General features: G+C 36.9%; 1 protein-coding gene across 1 annotated transcript; it reads right to left on the bottom strand.

Annotated features, from left to right (window-relative positions):
• Nucleotides 1-495: 495 nt before the first annotated feature.
• On the bottom strand, nt 496-1599 carry LOC125833518 (uncharacterized). The gene is made up of 2 exons (XM_049512682.1): nt 1260-1599; nt 496-785 (listed from the first exon to the last, which is right to left on the bottom strand). The coding sequence occupies exons 1-2, from the start codon at nt 1597-1599 to the stop codon at nt 496-498; spliced, it is 630 nt and encodes a 209-aa protein (XP_049368639.1).
• Nucleotides 1600-23903: the final 22304 nt, after the last annotated feature.

The raw sequence follows: 23903 nt of genomic DNA, 5'->3' as shown, positions 1-23903 counted from the left end.
TACATCCCTCACCCTAACTAGATGGTAAATGCAACCCTTAGAAATCATCTTTCTAGCTTTAATACAAGAGACAAACTAACTCTTAGACATAGAATTACCCCCTTTGCATTCTAGGACAGGCTCATTCGGAAACTGAAACTTGACTACACGAGTTCTACAATCAATAGAAGCATAACATGAGTGCAACCAGTCCATGCCAAGGCTAACATCAAAATCTAGCATATCAAGCTCTACCAAGTCAATAAGAGTAAATCTATGGGACAAGGAAACAGGACACTTTCTATAGACCCTCTTAGCCACAATAGAATCACCCACATGAGTAGAGATAGAAAAAGGATCTAACAACACATTCGGAAGAACATCAAACCTCATAGCCATGTATGGCGCCACAAAATACAAGGTAGCACGGGTATTAAGTAAAGCATAAACATCAAGTTGGAAATTTTTCAAGATACCGGTAACCACATCGGGAGAACCCTCTTATTCACTACGAGTCTAAAGTGCATAAAATCTATTTTGCTTTGAAGCATTGGAACCCGAACCACCAGGAGGAGCTTGCTTGCCCTTTCTTCCTTTAGCCATAAGCATTGGGAAATCCCTCATTTTATGACCACTTTTACCACAACCGAAGCAACCATCCATGTCGGCTAGGCACTTACCCTCGTGCTTCTTTCCACACCTAGTACAAGTAGACATAGGCAATGAAGATCCACTACCATTCCCTCTTTGACGCTTAGGGTTAGACACCCTATCTTTATTGAACTTAAGAGAAGCATTGGAGGAACCTTGACCAGAAAACCTTTGTTGAAATCTAGAACAACCTTGTCCATCGGACTTTGCATGAGAGAAATTTCATCTCCGGTTTTAGCCCTCTTTGTCTCCCTAGACTTTTCCTTAAGTTTCTTCTCTACGATTTTTTGAGCATGAACCATGAGACGAGATATGTCCATGTCATTAGTGAGCATGAGAGTACGGCTTAACCATCACTTCAAAAATAGCCAAAACAAACTTGCTCATCCTTGCCCTAGAATCGGCAACCATTTTCGGGGCATATTTACACAATTGTGTGAACTTCAAAGCATATTCCCTCAAACTCATACTTCCTTAATGAAGGTTGATGAACTCAAGTACCTTTGCTTCCCTCATCTCAAGGGGAAAGAACCTATCAAGAAAAGCAATCTTAAACTTCTCCCAATCAATAGGACCCACATCTTCCGGACTCCCTTCTTTCCATTGGTTGTACCATATTTGAGCCACACCCTTAAGTTGATAAGCGGCCAACTCCGCTTTTTCCACCAGCGTCACTCCCGTGATCATAAACCCATTGTAGACCTCATCAATGAACTCTTGAGGATCTTCCTCAACCTTTGAACCATGAAATTCCATATGATTCATCCTAGTGAAGTCCTTAACTCTAGATGCCACCGTACCCACATTTGGGTTCACGGGAACCGCAACCTCCCTATTGGTTTGGGTCGTCATGGGTTGAGCCAATACTTGAAAAGCAACCCTAACCTTCGTATTAGTGACTTGTTTGGCCAAAGGATGGACCAGAACTTCAGGAGCTAAGAGGGCAGCTTTTTGTTCCACATTCTCCATTACATTCCTTCTAGCATAAGCTCTTCAAGTAGGCATATACTGTAGAGCATCGGATAAGGATTAGGAGAGAGACCTTATAGAGTTAAACTCTATCGCACGACTTTAGAGTAATGAAAAAAGTCAAGTTTCCTAAAATCTTGTAGCCTCTCATTCATAAATATGGCGCGCTTCACACTCATGAACAAGACTATACTCGACGTGGCTTATGATACATCCTAATACCATTCTAAACCTTGAGCTCTAATTACCAAGTTTGTCACGACCCAAGGGTACACCCTAGATGTAACATGGCGTATAGGACCCCGAGAGGCTCCATACATGCCACTTAGCATTCATAACATAAGAAATAGAACAAAAGAAGTAAAGACAACATTTCAAGTCCAAAGTTTTATAAAAGTAGAGCGGAAGTCTAAAACACTTGTCTCATTATCCATCTAGTACAATAGAATGAAATTGGGCCTATCCCATACATCATGCCCAAAACTGAAAGTTAAGACAAAAACTAAGAACAGTGAAAGTCCGTCCTCAAAGCATGAGGACTCACCAAAGCTCAGAAATCTCGAAATCAATAACTAGCCAAAAAATTGAGGACCTTAACTATCAAACCCTACATTTGGGGAAATGTAGGAAAGAGTATGCATTAGTACAAAACAATGTACCAAGTATGATAGCCATGCCTAAAACATTTAAACCATGCTAAAAGAGGACATTTCATGACATGAAATTGACAAAGCTAAAACATGATATAAGAAAGGTTAGAAAACATAAGTCATAAAACACTGTGAATGCAAGCTAACATCATTTAAAACCTTTGAGCACGTGTGTGATACTTCTTTAATTAACTTTAGTTCATTATTATTATGGGAAGTAGCCTTAACGCAACATAGAGACTATGTGAGCTATAACATGATCCCCTGGTCTCTCCCACACCGAAAAGGGTTGTCCTACTTGCCAAGGTAAAGACGATAAACTTCTAGCTTAAGTGGATCCACTAGCTAATGTCTATCTAGACAATCATCCTATTGGGACACATAGGTAAGGGATGAGGAGATTGCTTCTACAAATCTGGCCTCTACTAACGAGAGAGCTTCCATCTCAATATCCTCTGCTAAGCATAAATCCCATAGAATTGTCATTTCTTCTTGTTCTTATTACTCATGGAAGGGCACGTCATATTGCCAATTCAATATAAGTCATCAGTCATCGATGCAAAGGTATCATTCAATAACCAATCCAAGCTAGGTTTAATTAGGATAGCTCTTTATCTTTTATTCTTTTAGGTGAGAAGACCTTTCAACCTTAGAACCCTTTACTATATGAGAAAACATTTCACAATCTTATTTTCATGTGTATATGAAAAATCCTTTCAACAACACAACAACAACTTCATCATTGGTATTTCACTCTCAAAGCATCCTTAAAACATTTACATAGATTTCATAAGAACATACATAATTCCATAATTCACCTTTCGAGGTTCAAATCCCACTTTCAAGCATCAACATTTAGAAAACATAGGTTAGATATGGATTCCATCATAAATTCATGTAATTCTTTCGATTTATCCTTGATTTAATAAAACTCCTCTTTCATAATCAAAACCCACATCATATGCTCATAACTTGAAAATAGCATGGGGGTTTCATGGTTTCATAGGAGAATCATCATAAAATCAGAGTATTTCATCAATTCATGCATAAGATATCATAATTCAATCATTTAAATCAATAATCAAGAGAACCCATGGAAGTTGAAGAAAACCCTAACTTAATTGAGGAATTCTAACTTTGAAAATAGGAAAATTTGGGAACTCCATGAATGGAAGGAATCCATGGATGAAAACTATCATACCTCAAAGCCAATTGCTTATGGCTTATCTTCAATGGAGGAATAGAGACTTGACTTGAAACCCTAGGTTGAATCCTTCTTCTTTAAGCTTCCTAGAGAGAGAAATATTTTGGAGAGGAGACTTGTTCTTCTTTTAGAAATTTGAGAGAATGATTTCTATTGTGGAAATTTGGGGGTTAAAATAGTTATATAGGGGTCTTAGTGAAGGGTAAAACGACATAGTATTAGGCTAGACTAATTAGGAAAAGACCCAACTTCCCCTGAAAATAACTATCGACCTATCATTGACACCCCTTGACCGACGTACCGTGGACAGACCGACAGTCCGTCCTACACAACCATCGATTGGCATCAGAAACATGAATTTAGGGGTTTTGACCTACGGACCCTCAACCACGGAACGTGGACCCTCCAATGGTCCGTTGGTCAAGCAGTGGGTCTAAGCTTCTGCCAGAAGTTGGGGTGACCATCCGCGAACCACACCTACGATCCGTGGTCCCATCCACAGCCGTGGTGGCCTCCGTTGGATAGCACCTGCAACTTCTGAAAACTATTTTCTAACCCGTCTCGAATCCGGGGTGTCACAGTCACACTCTACCAAAATCAATTACTCATACTAACTTGGTCTTACTTCCAAAGGGGAGTTTATTCAAACCTTCTCAGACCTAAGACCAATTTGTTAAAGTGATTTTATTAGTCAAGGGATTTGCAGAATTGTACATGATAAACCAGAAGGTGTTCTACCCAGGTTAATCTTACTAAACCAATCTGGTTTTGTAAAGGAAGGAATATTCCTGAGAATATTTATTGGCACAGAAAATTATAATTGAAATACGGAAGAGGGAACCTAATAATGTTGTTATCAAACTTGATATGACCAAGCATATGATAGGGAGAATTGGAAGTTTCTGACAAGAGTGCTAACTCATATGGGCTTTGATAATACATTTATTGATATGGTATGGAGAATTGTGGCTAATAACTGATATTTCATTCTCATTGATGGACAAGATCAAGGCTTTCTTTCATTCCACAAGATATGTAAAGCAGGATGATCCTTTATCACCTGCTTTATTTATACTAATTGCTGAAGTTTTGACTAAGTCACTAAACCAATTGTTTTATTGTAATGAGTTCAAATGTTTTGACATTCCTAAATGGAGTGACAACTCAAATCATCTAGCATATGCAGATAACCATTATATTCTCATCTGCAGAGAAGATGTCTTTGAATTTAATTATGAAGGTGTTGTATGAGTATGAAACACAATCTGGTCAGAAAATCAACAAGGAAAAGAGTTTCTTCTACATGTCTAACAAGGCTAAAAATGCATATGTGAAGCTGGTGGAAGACCGAACTATTTTTTAAGAGGTAAATTTCCTCTAATGTATCTTAGGTTCCTATTGTTCATGCTAAGAAAAGGATAAATAATTTTACAGATTTGATTAAGAAGATCCCGAACAAACTTCAAGTTTGAAAAGGCAAATTGTTATGCTTTGGGGATAAGTCAGTCCTTATTAAGCATGTACTGCAAAGTATGTCAATATATTTGTTGTCCGTTATGGTTCCCCCTAAATTCATCAGATGTGATATCCATAAAATATTTGCTAAGTTCTTATGGTATTTCAAAGAAGAGGGGAGGGCAAAATATTGGATTTCCTGGGATGACATTTGTTTACCTAAATAAGAAGGAGGTATTGGTTTTAGGTCCTTATTTGATTTGTCTAAAGCCTTATTTACTAAGCTATGGTGGAGCTTCAGAACTAAAAACACTTTGTGGTCTAATTTTGTCACGACCCAGGGGTACCCCCTAGATGTAACATGACGTACTCGACCCCGGAAAGGAGTCTTATACAAGCCCTTAGCATATCATAACATAAGCAATAGAAATGATGTGAAATTAAAACTTTTCTTTACAATCGGAGTCTTTCATAAAGCAAATGGAAGTCTAGAAATTATCTCAATAAGTCATCTAATACAATCGAGGTATCAAATAAGGTCGCAACCCTTTATAACATAGTCTCAAAAGAGAATGTAAGAAAGAAACTAGAAATGAACAACTTCCGTCCTCGAACCATGAGGACTCACCAAAAGCGTAGAGAGTAATCGATCCAAGCTTTGACCAAGAAGGAAGCACACCTCAACAACCAGGCCCTACACTTATAAAAAATGTAGAAAATATAGGTTAGTACAAAAATGCACCAAGTATGATAGTCATGCATAAAATCCTTGAAAACATGGTAAAAGGGGACATCTTAGTTGAAACCATGCACTTTATCAAATTTAAGAGTCACCATGCACATTAGTGTAAATACATAAGTCAAACCATCTCATAAGCAACACTAAGCTATACTTGTACAATGCATAGAAAAGATTCCATAATCCTATCTAATACTAAGTACCACTTTTAGGCCACCATAATCATGCATATCATACTTTGACCTCATCTATAGCTGATGTTTTTTAAATGCGTAATCAACGACGCAACTTATAATTCAAATATCTACGATCATGAAATAGTATAATAACTCAACCAAGGGTTGGGATTGTCCCAAGAGAGTGGTTTAGAGAATTTATAGAAAAATAAAATTAAGTTCTAACTAGTCGTAGCTAAAGACATTAACGAGTAAAAACATACTAAATAAAAGGGGGTGACACAAAGTATCAAATATCAAATGGGGTTTTGTCACAAATAAATAAAAACAGCAAATTAACAATGGAATCTAAACAATGAGAGGGGGATTCATGGGATGTGAACTATCAAGTTCAGCTGTTCAAAAAGGGTGTCTCAAACAGTGCTACATAAGACTCAATCATGAATGCACACAACAAGGTTCAATTTACTTATGCAAAGATCAAATGTGCACTCAAAGATTCAAGTTGTGACTCACCAATATCAAAGAATCTCATGCTCACGATACTTGCTTCAAATGTAAGTTCAAGCTCAACTATAGTGTTCAAATGCCCTCACAGAAAGGATGATTCCATATTTGCACAATGGTTCACAGTTAAAAGCTTCGGAATCAGATTCAACGCTCACTCTCACAAGGAAGAACACAATGCATGCTTTCACCCATATGTTTGCTCGTATTTTCCAATCAACATTTCTTTCAGCTCACTCAAGATCTAAAAGGTCTTTTTAAGGCTTGTAATGGGACTGAGTGCAAAGGTATGGTCATTTAGGCACAATGACTTTCATCCTCATGAAATGTGGTGCTCACAACACTTTTGTGTAATCAACGATACAACTTCCAATTCAAGTGTCTATGATCGTGCAATAGTATAATAACCCAACCAAGGGTTGGAATCGTCCCAAGAGAGTGGTTTTGAGAATTTATAAAAAAATAAAATTAAGTTCTAACTAGTCGTAGCTAAAGACATTAACGAGTAAAAACATAGTAAATAAAAGGGGATGACATAAAGTGTCAAATATCAAATGGGGGTTTTGTCACAAATAAATAAAAATAGCATATTAACTATGGAATCTAAACAATGAGAGGGGGATTCTTGGGATGTGACCGGAATACGGGTTAATCTAAATTATTGGGTACATGCATTTGATAGAAAAGTTATAGAGTAATAGTTACTAGGCTAAGCTTTATGTGGAAATAAGTTCTCTCTCGAGCAATTTACCACGTTTCAAATGGGTTCCTCTCAGACACCCACTTGCTGCATGAAGGCCAACCTACGCCTTACCCCACTCACTCTCTCGGGCTGAGTGTTAAGATATGGCACTAGGGCTCACCCTCTCAAGCTGAACCTCATGTCAACTCATTCCTTAGGCTATCAATTTAGTGGTCTTAGTTTTACGACCTCTCTCTCGAGCAAGCCGAAACACATAAATAAACTTGTATTTGCAACTATAAATTCATTAGATTCATACACAACCACTAAACGAAATCACAATTTAACTACAAATAAACTATCAGCAAGCAAGACCCAACAAATATCTTAACCCATATTCACTAAATCACATCCCAAGAATTGGGGTTTTTAGACACACATCAAGAAATAGAAATTTATGCCTAAATGAGTTTGAATTCAAATGGGTATGAAGATTTAAGTCTAGTTGCAGGCCAAAAATAAAGAATCCAAGAGATCCAACTCCAAATCTTGAAGATGAAAACCCTCTTCTCCTCCAAGTCTCCAAAACCTTCTCACTTAGAGCAAAACGTACTATTCTATATGGAAATTATAATAATTATGCAACTCCTCCAAAAATTAATAAAGAGTTTAGTATTTATAGACTTCAGAAAATAGTGTTGGCGGATTGCTCGGCGAGGTTAGTCAGAATCACCGATTAACTCAGCGATTCACCCTTTGGTGTAGTTCGTCGCCGTCTTGCACCAACCTTCAGCATCATTGTGCTCTGTGTCATTGGGCGACATAATACTACCTCGCGAAACATCTCGGCGATGCGCCGACTGCTCCCTTTTCCGCCGACTTGATACTTTCCTTCAGGGCTCAGCACACTAGAACAAAGGGCGGAGTGTGTCCCTTCAACGAATCGCCAAGCGTGCTTGGTGATGCTCAGGCTTCAGTTTCTTCGTTCTTTTCAGCCTTTTTGTTCCTTTTTGCACCTAAGTGTCCATGCTTCCAGTAAAACTTCAAATTCCTGAAACTTAAGTGTTTTCATCAGATATTTAAAATAAATAAGCATTTGAGGACATTATTTCTATTTAAATAAAGCCCTAAATGAGTCCAATTTGTGGACTCATCAACACCCCCAACTTAAACTTTTGTTTGTCCTCAAGTAAACTCAAGTTCAGCCGTTCAAAAAGGGTGTCTCAAACAGTGCTACACAAGACTCAATCATGAATGCACACAACAAGACCCAATTTACTTATGCAAGGATCAATTGTGTACTCAAAGATTCAAGTTGTGACACACCATTACCAAAAAGTCTCATGCTTGCAATACTTGCTACTTGTGCAAGTTCAAGCTCAACAAAAAGTATCTAAATGCCCTCACATAAATGATAATTCCATATTCACACACAGAGGTTAATCAATTCAAGATCGGGAATCAGATGCAACGCTCACACTCAAAAGAGGAACACAATGAATGTTTTCACCCATAGGCTTGCCCTTATTTTCGGATAGATCTTCGGTTCAGCTTACTCAAGATCAAAAAGGTCTTTCTAAGGCTTGTAATGGGGATGAGTGCAAAGGTATGGTCATTTAGGCTCAGTGACTTTTTCCTCGTGAGATGTGGTATTCTCAAGGCATTCCCTTCTTTTACTTTATCAATTCTTTTTCTAATGCTTCTAAGTCTTCTTTTTATTCACCTCCATGGATTGCTTGGAAACCCCGATTTCTCTTGTACTTTATTCCACACCCCTTTTTTTTTAAGGGGTTCCATTATTATGCAACACCATGGGTTAAGGGAGACTTTTCTTGCAATTCTTGACTTCTCCTTTTCCTTTTCACCACACCCCAAACTTAGGCTTTTGGCCTAAGTTGGCTATTCGCTAAGCCACAAATCAAGAGGATTATAGGTAGTGGGTCAAGTAAGGTCTAGGGTTCATCAAGGTTCTTCTAAAGACAGGTAATGCTCAAAGGGTGTTCAAGAGAGTTTCACACGCTCACGGGTAGGCCACAAAGGAGGTGTATGTCAAATTTGGCTCACACTCTTCAAAAGTTTCCTAAGATCATTTCAAGAGCACACCTTACTAAATCAATCAGACTAACGGAGAAAATTCTAGGTTTATTCATGTAAGGTTCAAAGTAAGCTCATCACACAAGGCATCGACACTTAAGTCAAACAAGACCACACATTTTCGCTAGTGTGCAACGTCATTACAAGAGAATCAATTTGATAAATGGTTAATCACAACAAGATACAAAGAGTTCACATATTGTCTATGCAACTTCATTTGGTCTCATCGTAGCCATACATTCATGTTCATTCAATTGAGAGCACTATTTAAGTCATCGGTATTGATCGAAACCGAGACTTAAATTTTGCAAGAACAGCCACATTCAACACACGAGAGGTGGAAAACAATTTAGAAAAAATTAAAAAATTTCTGAAAGGGTCAAAATCATATTTGTAACTTAAAACAAAATGGAGCCATAAGCTCAAACATCCACAGAAAGCATTGTAAATACAATTTATAAACAGACAGCCCAAATATATACACAAAACACAACTGTCAACACAAAAGGTGTGGGCCTCACCCCACCACAAATAAAAATATTTGTCCTCAATTGCGATTAAAAGTACCCAAAAATAAAAATAAGTAAGACAAATAAGGAGGTAAAGGAGTGATCCTGGCTGTGCGGTTGCTCCATCTATCAGGGTGGCATGGTTCTCCTGCGACTTTGGGTGTAGACCTTCCACAATTTTAGCATTAAAAAGAAGGCGAGTAGGGACATTAAGTGAGTCGTTGAGTGATTTTGTGAACTCTACACAGCATCGCTAAGCAGCACAACACGCCTATTTTCAAACCACTTTCTCGAATGCTTCACAGCCACCCTACTTTACCTTTACTCAAGCGCTGTCCAATTCCTACGTACTCGACGATATTAGTCTGAATCGTCGAATCAGTTGGCGTGTCGCCGACCAATCACCTGTTTCACTGAGTGTTACAGATCTTTCCGGTAAACCTGAGTGTTCAAACGGCGGTCTCCGTCGAGATCGCCAATAGAGTTGGCGCATCGTTGGCGATGCGCCAATGATTTCTCAAGCTTGCTGAATTTTACAGGCACCAATTTTTAGGGATGTTTGGAGTCAAACGGTGGATAAGGTCGAGTTTGCCGGCATCTTCGGCGACTCACCAATTGGATCTGTTGCTTGTCACCCTGCACTTTTCGAGCACTTCTCACACTTCAACCTATACCAACAACACATCAATATTTTACTAATACGCATATATAAAATATTAAGGGGTTTTGGGTTGCCTCCCAAATAATGCCTTAGTTAATGTCGTGGCACGACGCAAGTCAGCAGCTATTCTTCATTTTCGGAGTCGCCTATGCTGTAATTAGGCGAGTCCTCTGCGAATGGTAGGTAATCACCTGATATCAAACGGCCGATTTGAGCATCCTGCAGCTGAAAAGTCATGGAGTGAGAGGTTAACGCTTCGTTTAGCATTTCAATGTGCTCCATCATCTCATTCAGCATCCTCTCTTGTGCCTCAATTTTTTTTTGAATGAGTGAAAGAGCTTCATCATTTTGCACACCTCTCTGCTTCTTCCCATGTTTACACTCTCGAAGGGAGAAGTGTTTTTCTTTCCTCATGGCGTGTACCTCCAATTCTGTGACTCGGGTGGGTAGAACATCCAACTAGGTAACTAGTGCGTCCCACTCCTACTTCTTTTTGTCTTCTTTGTCTTCTTTGTTGGCTTCTACCATGCCATCAAGGAGTCTTGCTACAACTTCATAGGGTTGGTATAGCATAACACCCTCGCAAAGTTGATCGGTTATACCTCTATTCTCGGGTCCTAGACCCCTATAGAAGCACTCCAGTAGCCCCTTGTCCATCATCCCATGAGATGGGTATGGTTGCAGCACCGCTTGAAACTTCAGCCACATTTCCTGAATCGTCTCATCCCCTACATGTTTAAAGGTCAGGAGGTTGTCCTTGAGATTCAATAGTTTCAGAAGGGGATGATCCATGTGATAACCATAATGATTTTCCATCCTTAGTTCCCTGCTTTGATATTCAACTAGCGAAACAAAACTACAAATTAGATCAGCAAAATTAAAACTAGAAGAATAAAAAATTCTACATAACTAAGAATTCCCAAACAACACCACTCCCCAGAAGCGGCGCCATTTTGACGTTTTAATTTTGCATAATCAACGACGCAACTTCCTATTTAAGTGTCTACGATCGTGCAATAGTATAATAACCCAACCAAGGGTTGGGATCGTCCCAAGAGAGTTGTTTTGAGAATTTATAGAAAAATAAAATTAAGTTCTAACTAGTCGTAGCTAAAGACATTAATGAGTAAAATCATAGTAAATAAAAGGGGGTGACACAAAGTGTCAAATATCAAATGGGGGTTTTGTCACAAATAAAAAAAATAGCAAATTAACAATGGAATCTAAACAATGAGAGGGGGATTCTTGGGATGTGACCGAAATACGGGTTAATCTAAATTATTGGATACATGCTTTCGATAGAAAAGTTATAGAGTAATAGTGACTAAGCTAAGCTTTCTATGGAAATAAGTTCTCTCTCGAGCAACTTACCCCGTTTCAAATGAGTTCCTCTCAAACACCCACTTGTTGCATGAAGGCCAGCCTACGCCTTACCCCACTCACTCTCTCGAGCTGAGTGTTAGGATATGGGACTAGGGCTCACCCTCTCAAGCTGAACCTCATGTCGACCCACTCCTTAGGCCATCAATTTAGTGGTCTTAGTTTTATGACCTCTCTCTAGAGCAAGCCGAAAACACATAAATAAACTTGTATTTGCAACTACAAATTAATTAGATTCATACACAACCACTAAACAAAATCACAATTAAACTACAAATAAACTATCAGCAAGTAAGACCCAACAAATATCTTAACCCATATTCGCTAAATCACACCCCAAGAATTGGGGTTTTTAGCCACACATCAAGAAATAGAAATTTATACCTAAATGAGTTTGAATTCAAATGGGTATGAAGATTTAAGTCTAGTTGCAGGCCAAGAATGAAAAATCCAATAGACCCAACTCAAAATCTTGAAGATGAAAACCCTCTTCTCCTCCAAATCTTCAAAACCCTCTCACTTAGAGCAAAAAGTACTATTCTATATGGAAATTATAATAATTGTTCAACTCCTCCAAAAATTAATAAAGAGTTTTGTATTTATAGACTTTAGAAAATAATGATGACGGATTGCTCAGCGCGGTTAGTCGGAATCACCGATTAACTCGGTGATTCACCCTTTGGTGTAGTTTGTCGCCGTCTTGCACCAACCTTCAGCATCGTTGTGCTCTGTGTCATTGGGCGACATAGTACTGCTTCGCGGAACTGTTCGATGATGCGCCGACTGCTCCCTTTTCTGCCGACTTGATCCTTTCCTTCAGGGCTCAGCACACTGGAACAAAGGGCGGAGTGCGTCCATTTGGTAAATCGCCAAGCGTGCTTGGCGATGCTCAGGCTTCAGCTTCTTCGTTCTTTTCAGCCTTTTTGTTCCTTTTTGCGTCTAAGTGTCCATGCTTCCACTAAAACTTAAAATACCTAAAACTTAAGTGTTTTCATCAGATATTTAGAATAAATAAGCATTTGAGGACACTATTTCTATTAAAATAAAGCTCTAAATGAGTTCAATTTGTGGACTTATCAACTGGCACCGCTGCCGGGAAGTGGTGTTATTTGAGAACTTTTAGATTAGTAGAATTTTTGTTCTCTTAACTATAGTTTACTAACTTTAATTTTAGTTTTGTTTTTCTTTGAAGTTGTTGTTAAGGTAAACATGTCGATGCTTGAGTTGATGGAGTTTTATCCTCTTGAGGTAATGGTGTTCCGGGACAGCATCCTAACCTTCAAGCAATTGGAGGGTGAGCGGATCCATGAGACATGGGCAAGATTCAATGAACTGTTATTTCAATGTCTCACTCATGGAATTCTCGGTACAATCCTCCTTGATTGCTTCTACCGAAGTCTTGGCCCCGAAAGCAAGATGTTAGTTGACCAACTCCTTCCTGGCTAGATGTTAAAGCAGTCATATACAATAGCAGTCCAACTGCTTCTGAATATGGCTAAAATGAGCCGAGAGGTTGACAAGGATTTCTTGATGACCGCACTGATGACTCAAATGGATGAGTTAAAAAGAAATATGGTGATGGTTGAAGCTCAGTGCGAAAGGAAGGATAAATACATCCCCCCTCATAATAGAAGAAATAATAAGAACAAAGAGATCAAACGCATCGAGAGAATGCTCTCAACAATTCTCCACAAGGTGACCAAGCAAGACAAAGAGCTGGAGGGATTGAAACAAAATATCGAAGGAATGAAAAGAATTATTTGGTCTCAATCCAAAGTTGTCCAACTACTCGAGGACCTAATGAGTCATGTGTTGCCTCAACTCCATCCGCAGAGAAATAGGGGGTGGCCTTATGAGGATATGGCCAACCCCAACAACGAAACTAGAGCAATGACTTACGTCGTGCCACGACGGTAAATAGGAGGAACTTTCTTGTCCTCTCTTCCTTAAACCTTAAGCATGGGACAATCCCTCATCATATGACCAATTTTCCCACAACTATAGCAACCATCTGTGCCAACTGGGCACTTACCATCATGTTTCTTACCACACTTAGCACAAGTAGGCCTCACCATAGAAGATCTACCACTATTGCCTCCTTGAGGCTTAGGGTTAGACACCCTATCTTTTTTTACCCTTGGAGCACTAGAGGAGCCTTGGTTGGAGAACCTTCGCTTGAACCTTGGTCGACCTTGACCCTCGGAGTTACCCTTGGAAAAATTCCCATCGTCGGTCCTTGCTCTCTTTACTTCCCTATTCACTTGCTTGAGCTTTTGTTCCTCAATTTGTTCGGCATGGACCATGAGACGTGAAATATTCATAGTTAGGATACGCATTATTCATTGACTACCAAGTCGGACACTCCCATCACGAATTTATTCATCTTAGCCCTCGAATTTGCCACTAAGGTTGGGGCATACTTGGATAGTTGGGTGAACTTTAGAGCATATTCCTTCACGCTCATACCCCCTTGTCAAAGATTTATGAACTCTTGCATTTTTCGTTCCCTCAACTCTAGAGGAAAGAATCTATCAAGAAAGACCGACTTAAACAATTCCCAATCTACCAGGCCTGCTCCTACTGGTATCTCACCCTGCCATTGATCATACCATACTTGAGCCACATCTTCCCATTGGTAGGCGGCTAATTATGTCTTCTCTTGTGGAGACACTCCTATAACATCAAGCACCTTATACACCTCATCAATAAACCTTTTCGGATCCTTTTTCACTTTAGAACCATGAAATTCGGGAGGATTCACTCTAACAAAGTCCCTAATCCTTGAAGCGGTTGTATTCACATTAGGGTTCACATGAGTCTTAGTATCCCTATTTACTTGGGCCGTCACGACTTGGGTTAATATTTGGCGAGCCGACCTTATTTCCAAATTTATCATAGCCACCGGATCAATCAAAGCTTGAGGACCTTGGGGAGGAACTCCCTCATTCACATTTTCCTATTCCATCCTTCTTGCGTTAGCCCTTCGCGTATTCAGATATTGAAACACAAGAGAAGGGTTAGGAGAAGGAATCTATAGAGTTAAACTCCAAAGCACGAACTAGGAGTAATGAAAGAAGTGAAATTTCCTAAACATCTTATAGCCTCTCATTCATAAATGTGGTGCGCTTCACACTTATAAACAAGATTCTACTAGACGTGACTTATGAGACATCAACCTAGAATCATTCTAAACCTTGTCCTCTAATACCAAGTTTGTCACGACCCAGAGGTACCCCCTAGATGTAACACGGTGTACTCGACCCCCAAAGGGGGTCTTATACAAGCCCATAACATATCATAACATAAGTATTAGAAATGATGCAGAATTAAAACTTTTCCTTACAATCGAAGTCTTTCATAAAGCAAATGGAAGTCTAGACATTATCTCAATAAGCCATTGAATACAATCGAGGTATCAAATAGGGTCGCAGCCCTTTACAACATAGTCTCAAAAGAGAATGTAAGAAAGAAACTAGAAATGAACAAGTTTCGTCCTCGAACCATGAGGACTCACCAAAAGCATGGAGAGTAATCGATCCAAGCTTTGACCAAGAAGGAAGCACACCTCAACAACCGGATCCTGCACTTCTAGAAAAATGTAGAAATGTGGTTTAGTACAAAAATACTCTTAGTATGATAGCCATGCAAAAAATCCTTGAAAACACACTAAAAGGGGACATTTTAGTTGAAACCATGCACTTTATCAAATTTAAGAGTCATCATGCACATTAGTGTAAATACATAAGTCAAACCATCTCATAAGCAACCCTAAGCTATACTTGTGCAATGCATAGCTAAGATCCCATAATCCAATATAATACTAAGTGCCACTTTTAGGCCACCATGATCATGCATATCATACTTTGACCTCATCCATAGACAATACTCATAGACAAGGAAACATTCATGTGCATTAACTTGTAACAAGGAAATCCACTCATAGCAACAATCCGTATTCAACATGTATAAATTCATATATCTTCATAGCATAAGAGAACCACACCATAACCCCTTTCAAAGCCTACTTGTACAATGCATGAATGAAGTCACATACCCCTACTCACACTAAATAAAGCTTCTTGAGGAGTCATAGGTTATAGGTCATGTTCTTGTCATAGTTCATATTCTTGTCATGGAGGGAAATAGCCTTAACCGATATAGATCATGTGAGCTACATGGAATCCGGTGTCATGCCCCCACACCGAAAAGAGGTGTCCTACTTGCCTAAGGTAGTACTCATGTTTGTTAGCTTAGGTGGATCCACTAGCTAAAGTCCTATGTGGGCACATAGTTACGGGATAGGGAGATTGCTTCTAGAAACCTGGACTAACTGACATAAAAGGTTTCCATGAACCCGGACTAACTAGTGTAAAAGGAACCCATTTGGAAAGCCGGACTAACTGACGTAAAAGCTTTCATCTCATATTCATATCCACTCGGTGCTAAGCATAATTCCCATTAAGTTCATGTTAAGTCTTAACTTACGTTCATGTTTATGGAAGGATGTCCTAACATTCAATCCAACATGATATCATGATATAGCTCATAGATTCAAGAGGTAAGAATAGCCTTTCAACCTTAGAATCATTATTATGTGAGTAAACCTTTCACATCGTGTTCATTGTGTGTTCATGAGAAAAGCCTTTCAATCAATACAACAAGATTATCATAGTCATAGACATTTAATACATAGCCATGTGTAAGGGTATAGGGGAGAATGACCTTTCATCAATACCACAAGTACATCATGGTCATAGGATCTTAACTCCCAAGGTGATCTTAGAACACATGCATAATCGTCACAATCATGTACAATTCTCACATTTTTCCCTTCAAGGACCATGAATCACATTCAACAAACACATATAGAATTACTACATTAGATATGGGTAATAACATGATTCAATTAACTTAATCATTCTAAGCATAATCTTTTCACATGCTTCTATAATCAATCAACCCACTTCACAAGATCACAATTTAGTAATATGGGGAATTCATGGGTTCTTGGAGGGATTTCATCATAATCAACAATAAATCGTCAATGCAATAATAATCCATCATAAAACAACCATTGAAGACTTTTTGAAAGAAACCCATGACATTGGAGTAAAACACTAGCTTTTGGGATTTCTAGATTTGAAATTGAAGACTCTGAAGGGACTCTATGGACGAATTCTCTCCATAGATGAAAAGCTACCATACCTTAGGATGATTCTCCAAAGAAATTAAGGGAAAAAACCTTGATTTCTTCTAGCCCTAGCTCCAATTCTACTATTCTTCTTCCTTGAGTTTTAGAGAGAGAAATATTGTAAAGGAGATGAACTTTTAATTTGATTTGGGTGTTTGTGAAAACTGACTTAGTTGGGTGAATTTTGACTTAAAATGGCTTATATAGTGACCCCAAACTTACCCAAAACGACCTCATTTTAATAGGACTTAGAAAGGAAAAGACACATTTAACCCTCACTTAAGTGACCTGCCCAGGTACCATGAGGGGCCCCACGAGCCCTGGTCCCACTCGTGGACTTGAGGCAGTGGCTAGGCTTCCATGCCTTTTTGCCTACATGCCCAAGGCAACTCCACGAGGGGCTCCACGAGCCGTGGAGCTAAGCACGAGTCGTGGTCCCTCTCAGGGACCTTGAGGCAGTGGCTAAGCCACCTTGCCTTCAACCCTTTTTTCCTCTAAGTCAAGTTCAAGACAACTCCCACGAGTCGTAAAAGGCTTCACGAGTCGTGAAGTGGCTCGTGTGGAGGGTCCATTTTTTATACAGCTTAAGGGGGCTATTGCCTCCACCTCCACGAGTGGCACCACGACTCGTGGTGTCCACTACGGGTTGTGAAGGCCCTCGTGGTCTTGGTGGGCAGTGCCTTGGTCAAGATAGGAAGCCTTGGCCCCTTGCCTTGGCCCCTTGCCTTGGCCCTCACTCATTTTCATTGGCTCTTAACCCTTACTCTTGATGTTAACCCTTCACATTTAGCTCTAGTTTAGCCTACTAGTTTCGGAGTATTACAAATTTCTTATGGAATAAATATTATAAGAGGCATTGACCAGAAACTTTAGAATGGAAATTGGGGTCTTGGAAGTTGATACTTCAAGCAAAAGATAAGATTGACCCAGAAATTTGGTTAGAGCCTAGAAGGGTTCATGCTAGCATGTGGCTTGACAATTGGACTCAACTTGGGGCACTGCACTATGTACTAATTTTTTCTCATGCAATTGGTAATGATTTTGCAAAAGTTAATCATGTTATGACCACTGATGGCTGGAATATGAATATGATAATGGAGATTTTGGGGAAGAAATATGTGATCGTGTAAGTACTAACTTGGGTACTTGTCTAATATCTAATGAAAGGGACAGACCATGGTGGATTCCCAATAGTAAGGAAACTTTATTGTTGGAAGTTCCTGGGAAATATTGAAACAAAGGAAGGACAATCAATAGGATATTGTGATCATCTGGGGAAAAAAGATTTCTTTTAGAGTTTATTTTTATTTTTATGGAGAATGTGGTTTAAAAGAATCCCCATGGGAGAGGTATTAGCTAGGTGCAGAATTGTTGATTCAGTTATCTGTGTTTGTTGTTACAACTCAATGTTAGAAACTTTTGATCATTTGTTTGTAGATCCCCAGATGCCAATTTTGTATGGATAACTCTATCAAGAGATGCAAGGATACATGGACCTTATATACAGCTGAAACAAATACTTGACAAATGGTAGAGTGGTGATTTGTAATGTTAAATTGAGACCTTTTTTAATGAAGTTACAATATTCATCATATCACGGATTTGGAAAAGAAGAAAGGTTCTTAAAAATGATGGAAAACTATCCAGGTTTGCTATGATTAGAGAAGTTAATGGGGATAACCATTCTTTCTGTAAATAGATATCCTTGGCTATCTAATATTCCAAATACCTAGCCTTGGATTGTATTTTATTTTTGAAGAGTACACCCCAATCTCTCTTGAAAAGTAATAATGTGGTCCTGTCCTACTGTTGGGGTATTTAAATGCAATATTGATGGCTTTAGTAGAGATCACTTATCACTCAACTATAAGGTTTTTTGTGTGGGAAATAGCCATGGAGATTTAGTCTATGAAAAAGCTTATTGTGTGACATTTTGCAATGCTTTAGACGCTGAAGTGAAAGCTTTTAGAAATGGATTACTCTATTGTGTGCAGAACAACTATCTCCCTCTTGTGATGGAAACAAACTTTCTTATAATTAAGAAAGTCCTTGATAGAATATGGGAAATCCTCTGGAGAATATCAGTGGACATAAAGTGCATTATGAAGGTTTGAAAGGAAGTGGTGGTGACACATATTTTCAGAGAGGGGAATAAACTGACTGATTTTTTTAACTAATTGTGTCTTCAATTTTGCAGGTACAAATAACATTCAGTTTATGTCTAGGAAAATCTAAAGCAATACTACAAGGTGATAAACAAGGCACACTAAATCTCAGGACAAAGAAGTGTCAAAATGCAAACTTCAATATCTAAAACAAAAACCTTTATATAGAAAAGGGTTCAAGAACTGACAGAAATGGGTGCATACATCAGCAAAATGGATATCAAGCCTACAACATCATCTATATAGCATTTATGCAAAGGGGGTATCATAATCGTGGAACATCAGGTTGAACCACAACTAAATCAGGCAATAAATTAGTTTCGGATGCACTAAATATTGCAGAATCGTAGAGATTTACCTGATAAGCTTCTTAATCATTACAGTGGTATTAGCTTCTCGGAGCTTAGCCTAAACGATTTAGAGACTTTTTAGTTAAATCTCTTTGTAATATCTGTGTCAAGGTATAAAGCTCTCTGATTTGGTCTTTACCTAGCAAACAAGTTGGACAAGTGTTATGAGTTGAAGAAGATTTGATCAAGATCAATCCATGGCGTTTGTGAGAAGCTTAAACACTCAGGTGGATGCCGCTTAAGCTCTATAGCATTTCATGTCTCACTGTCTGCAAATGGAAGGCGACTGAAGTTGCTGGTCTCGATGATTATCAGAGTTGCTCTCAAAATATGCACCTGTCAAGGATGAAGACGAGGGTTCCTCACCTTCTCTAATATTTCCTTTTCCTTAGCTTTATTTGTTCCTTTTTGCCTTTTTGTCTTTGTTTATGTGCACTTGGTTTATCTCTTTTAATAAAAGAGTTTGTCCCACATTTGAATTAAAAAGGTAATATATGCTATGTATTTATTATGTATAACTATAGTTTAGTAAAGTTATAATTCCGAGCCATAATATCCATTTAATAACTATTTTTCAATTTAAAAGTGTATCTTCCAATTAGTGTATTTTCTAGGCGTAATTCTAGGAACTGTATTTATCAATCATCCATGTTTCCTCTTTTCTCTTTCTGAATTAGTATATACATTTTCCCCTCTTTGAATGATTATTTCTTTCTTTTTTTTCTTTCCTAGGCGATTCTTTCGAATTCTTTTCAAATTTAAATTTAATGACATTGCACGTTCTTTCCCTTCATCATTGACTCGAGATGATTTATGAAATTTAATTTTCAATCATGAGAGAAAATTTTGAATCTTAAGCTCAAATTATGAATTCGTAAAATTATTACTAAAATTAATGGGTGATGTTTTGAGAGATTGAATATATTACGAGGAGTTCATATCTCGAATTTGAGAGATTTTTGGTGCAAATTTGGGGACTTTTCAAGGAATCAAACACACACATATACATTTTATTCATGTATCAATGTACCTAAATCTGCATTGTATTCATGTATTTGAGTGTATTCATTTATTCTACTGTTATTGTATCAAATATATTTTATTTGTATTTGATATTGATTACACACGTCTATCAATGTATCAAAGTGTATCTATTCCTTGTTATTCATTTTGTATCAATGCATTGTGAATCTTGCAACTTGTTATAAATTTGTTTAAGTGTATTCAAGTCTCTTAATTCCTTATTTTATATTTGTATCATGTAATTGAGTGTATTTTTGTTCACTAGTATATATTTGTATCAATATATTTGAGTATTTATATACTGTATTCATCATCATAATGCATTTATATCAATATCATACCAATGTATTCGACTGAAAAATAGTCTATAACAAAAAAAAATTGTATCAATATCGTACAAGTAATAGTTAGTGATAAAACAAAGTCAATGAAGAAGAAAAGATTTTGTAGTGCAATTTCTTTATTTAGTGTGGAAAAATATTGTGAGATTTCATAGTTCCATTGATTAAGAGCATGTTTGGTATTGTTGCTAAAAACGTCTTTTTTCTATAAGTACTTTTTTGAAATACCTTTTTCAGAAAAGTGCTTTTGAAAAAAATCAATTTGTGTTTGGCTAATTCATTTTAAAAGGTTTTTCATAAGCAAATTGTGTTTGACTAATCTTTTCTATAAAGTGATTTTGAGAGTCAAATTATGAAAAAAGGCAAATACTAATGTACTTTTAATATTATGATTATTATATATAGAGAAATTATTTTATACATCAATTATAAAAATTAATTTTTTTTCTTTTAATTAAATTAAAATGTACATATTTAAATTTTCAATCAATATTATATTTTTAGGCGAGGGGTGAAATCTGTAATTGCTATTTTTTTTCTTTTATCTAATCTTGCAAAAATATTGTTGTTACTTATTTTTCTAATTATGCAAAATAATATGTAAAGTAATATATAAAATAAAATAATAATATGTAAACGTAAAATAAAATATGAAATTTGTTATATAAAAATAAAAATAAATTCTTAAATGAAAGTTAACCAAACCTACGAGATATGTTAATTAATAAGGAATATATTGGTAAATATGTATATATGGAAGAGATATTTTAGTCTTGAAAAAATAATTTTCTATTTCTGTTTCTGCTATTTTTAAGAAGCATAAATTTTTAGCTTCAACCTGCCATCAAAAAAATTGTTTATGTTTTCATTTAAAAACCATTTTACAAGTTTGACAAGCACTTAATTTGGGAAGAAAAAAAATTCTCAAAATAAGTGTTTTTGGTCTCCCAATAACAATGTCAAAGAAAGATTGAGACATTATGCTAAATTTCTTTTTTAAGAAAGATAATGTTGCATCATTAATGCACTGCATTAGATATTATATTTATGTTCAGAGTAATTGCCTAAAAATAACATATGTATGCTATAACGAAATCACCAAATATGGTCAATACATTTAGATACAACTGAATAGCCAATTAAAAGTTATTTAGGAATAGTAATTATCTTAATTATATCTTGTGGACTTTATTAAGTCCTAAATTATAGTCATTTCAGTAAGTTCGTCATAAAAAAAAGTAAATACATCAAATCCCCCTGAACTTAGTAGCAAAACTTACTTTAGTACTTCAGATATATGGCATTTAAATACCCCCCACCCCCCACCCCCCCCCCACCCTACAATTTTGAAGTGATTAAATATCACCCTAAGAGCTGATGTGACAAAGTGAGTATACTCGCTTTCCTAAAAGCACGTGAAATAATAAAAATAAAAATAAAAACTAAATGGTAAAATCATACAAATGACATTTTTTTATTGGCCAATATATAGCTAATAGTTTTTTAAATTTTTTTATAAGTTATTTTTTTTTAAATGTAACATTTCTTGTTTAGAAGTAAATGAAATTTGTGGGTTCGATTTAAAAAATATATTTAATCTTTTTGTTCTCTCTTTATTTTGTTGTCTTCCCCAAATGTCTTCTTCCCCCATTGAAGCACTCTTTATACCTTTCTTTCATATTAGTCATTTTCCCTTCATCTCCATCCCTCACCTCACCAGCCCTTCATTAATCCATAAAACCCAACCTAATTCATATTATTGAATGTAAACTTTCTTAATTTTAAGTGACCCATTTTAATTTCTATTAGTTGTGATGCAAAAAATGTGGGTCTATCAACTTTCTTATACAGCCTTCATTTTTCATTTGAATTGTTAATTTTTTTAAAAAACATATCAATCTCCGAGGGGCAGATTTGTGGTAGAGGGGGAGGGTTCAAAGAAGAAAAAGTAAGTATGCTATTTTTTTTTAAATAAAAATTGATGAATGTTGAAGAAGAAAATAACTATTGAAGGTTGGAAATGGTCGGGAAAAAAAGAAGAAGTCAATGAAGGCTAAAAAATGGTGAAAATCAAGAAAGAAGAAAGAAAAGGGTTGGGGGGGGGGGGGGATAGAAGAGAAGGGTGGAAGAAGGTGGAGCAATTGATTAGTGTAACAAATTTTAAAAAGTGTTTAAGAAAATAGGTGTAAATAAGCAAAAAAAGATTGAAAATGAATGACGTGGTGCTTACATGGCTGTGACATGATGCTTACATGGCTATGATGTGGCAGGTGATAGTGGTATTCTACTCTCAGGGTTGTATTTAATTCACTTCAAAGATATTAAGGGGTGTATTTAAACTCCCGTGTAGTTTAAGTGATGAAGTAAGTTGTGTTACCAAGTTAGGGGAGCTTTTATGTGTTTTCTCTAAAAACAAAAAAGGGAAAACTATACAAATTGGAACCAACCCAATATGTTTACCCTAATTGGACCCACAACACAAAGTATTTACCCGACTGCTCCCATGTTCTATTCACTGAACCATTATTTCTTCCTCCTTCATATCATTAAAGTATATATATACTTTGATGGTACTTATATACTCTAATGTATCAAACATAAAGTGAACAATTTTTTCACTGAAACACTATTTATTCCTCCTTGATGCCATCAGAATATATATATATATTACCTTAAAAGAATGAACTCCTAACTTGAATGTTAAACTACTATAATATCCCTAACTTAGGTTGTGACTTTTTCGATGAGTTGTGACTTTTTCGATAAGTTGTGACTTTTCTCGAAGGGTTGTAATTTTTCGATGAGTTGTGACTTCTCGAAAAGGTCATGACTTTTCAGATAAGACACAAAAAATATTTGTTCATACTACCCTTTGTTGACTATAAATAAAGGGGCTTCCTCTCATTTTTCAACCACAATTTTTTTAATCTTCTAATTTTCTTCTTCTTGCATTTTAATATTTTTTGTGTGATTTATTGTCGTTGAGTGAGTTCGAAGTTTAGCGGAATATGAGTTACTACTATTCTGATGAAGTAAGTCGTTCTATCCAAAGAGGGTATATTCGATAACCTCGAGTACTTGAGAAAAATAATTTTGATGATATAATAATTATTTTTTTGCTTAATATATACATTAGTATGTAATGTTCCAATATATGAAGTTAACATGATGTAGTCT

The sequence above is a fragment of the Solanum verrucosum genome, unplaced genomic scaffold (genome assembly GCF_900185275.1).
Source record: "Solanum verrucosum unplaced genomic scaffold, falcon-dt-bn FXZP01000105.1, whole genome shotgun sequence".
Lineage (NCBI taxonomy): Eukaryota > Viridiplantae > Streptophyta > Magnoliopsida > Solanales > Solanaceae > Solanum > Solanum verrucosum.
Note: the sequence above shows the minus strand (reverse complement) of the source record. Positions and strands in the feature narration are given on the sequence as shown.

Coding starts and splice junctions, on each gene's coding strand:
- LOC125833518 (XM_049512682.1), bottom strand. CDS start 1,599: ATGGAGAATGTGGAACAAAAAGCTGCCCTCTTAGCTCCTGAAGTTCTG. Junction 786..1,259: donor GGCCGCTTATCAACTTAAGG/GTGTGGCTCAAA, acceptor TTTCTGGTCAAG/GTTCCTCCAATGCTTCTCTT.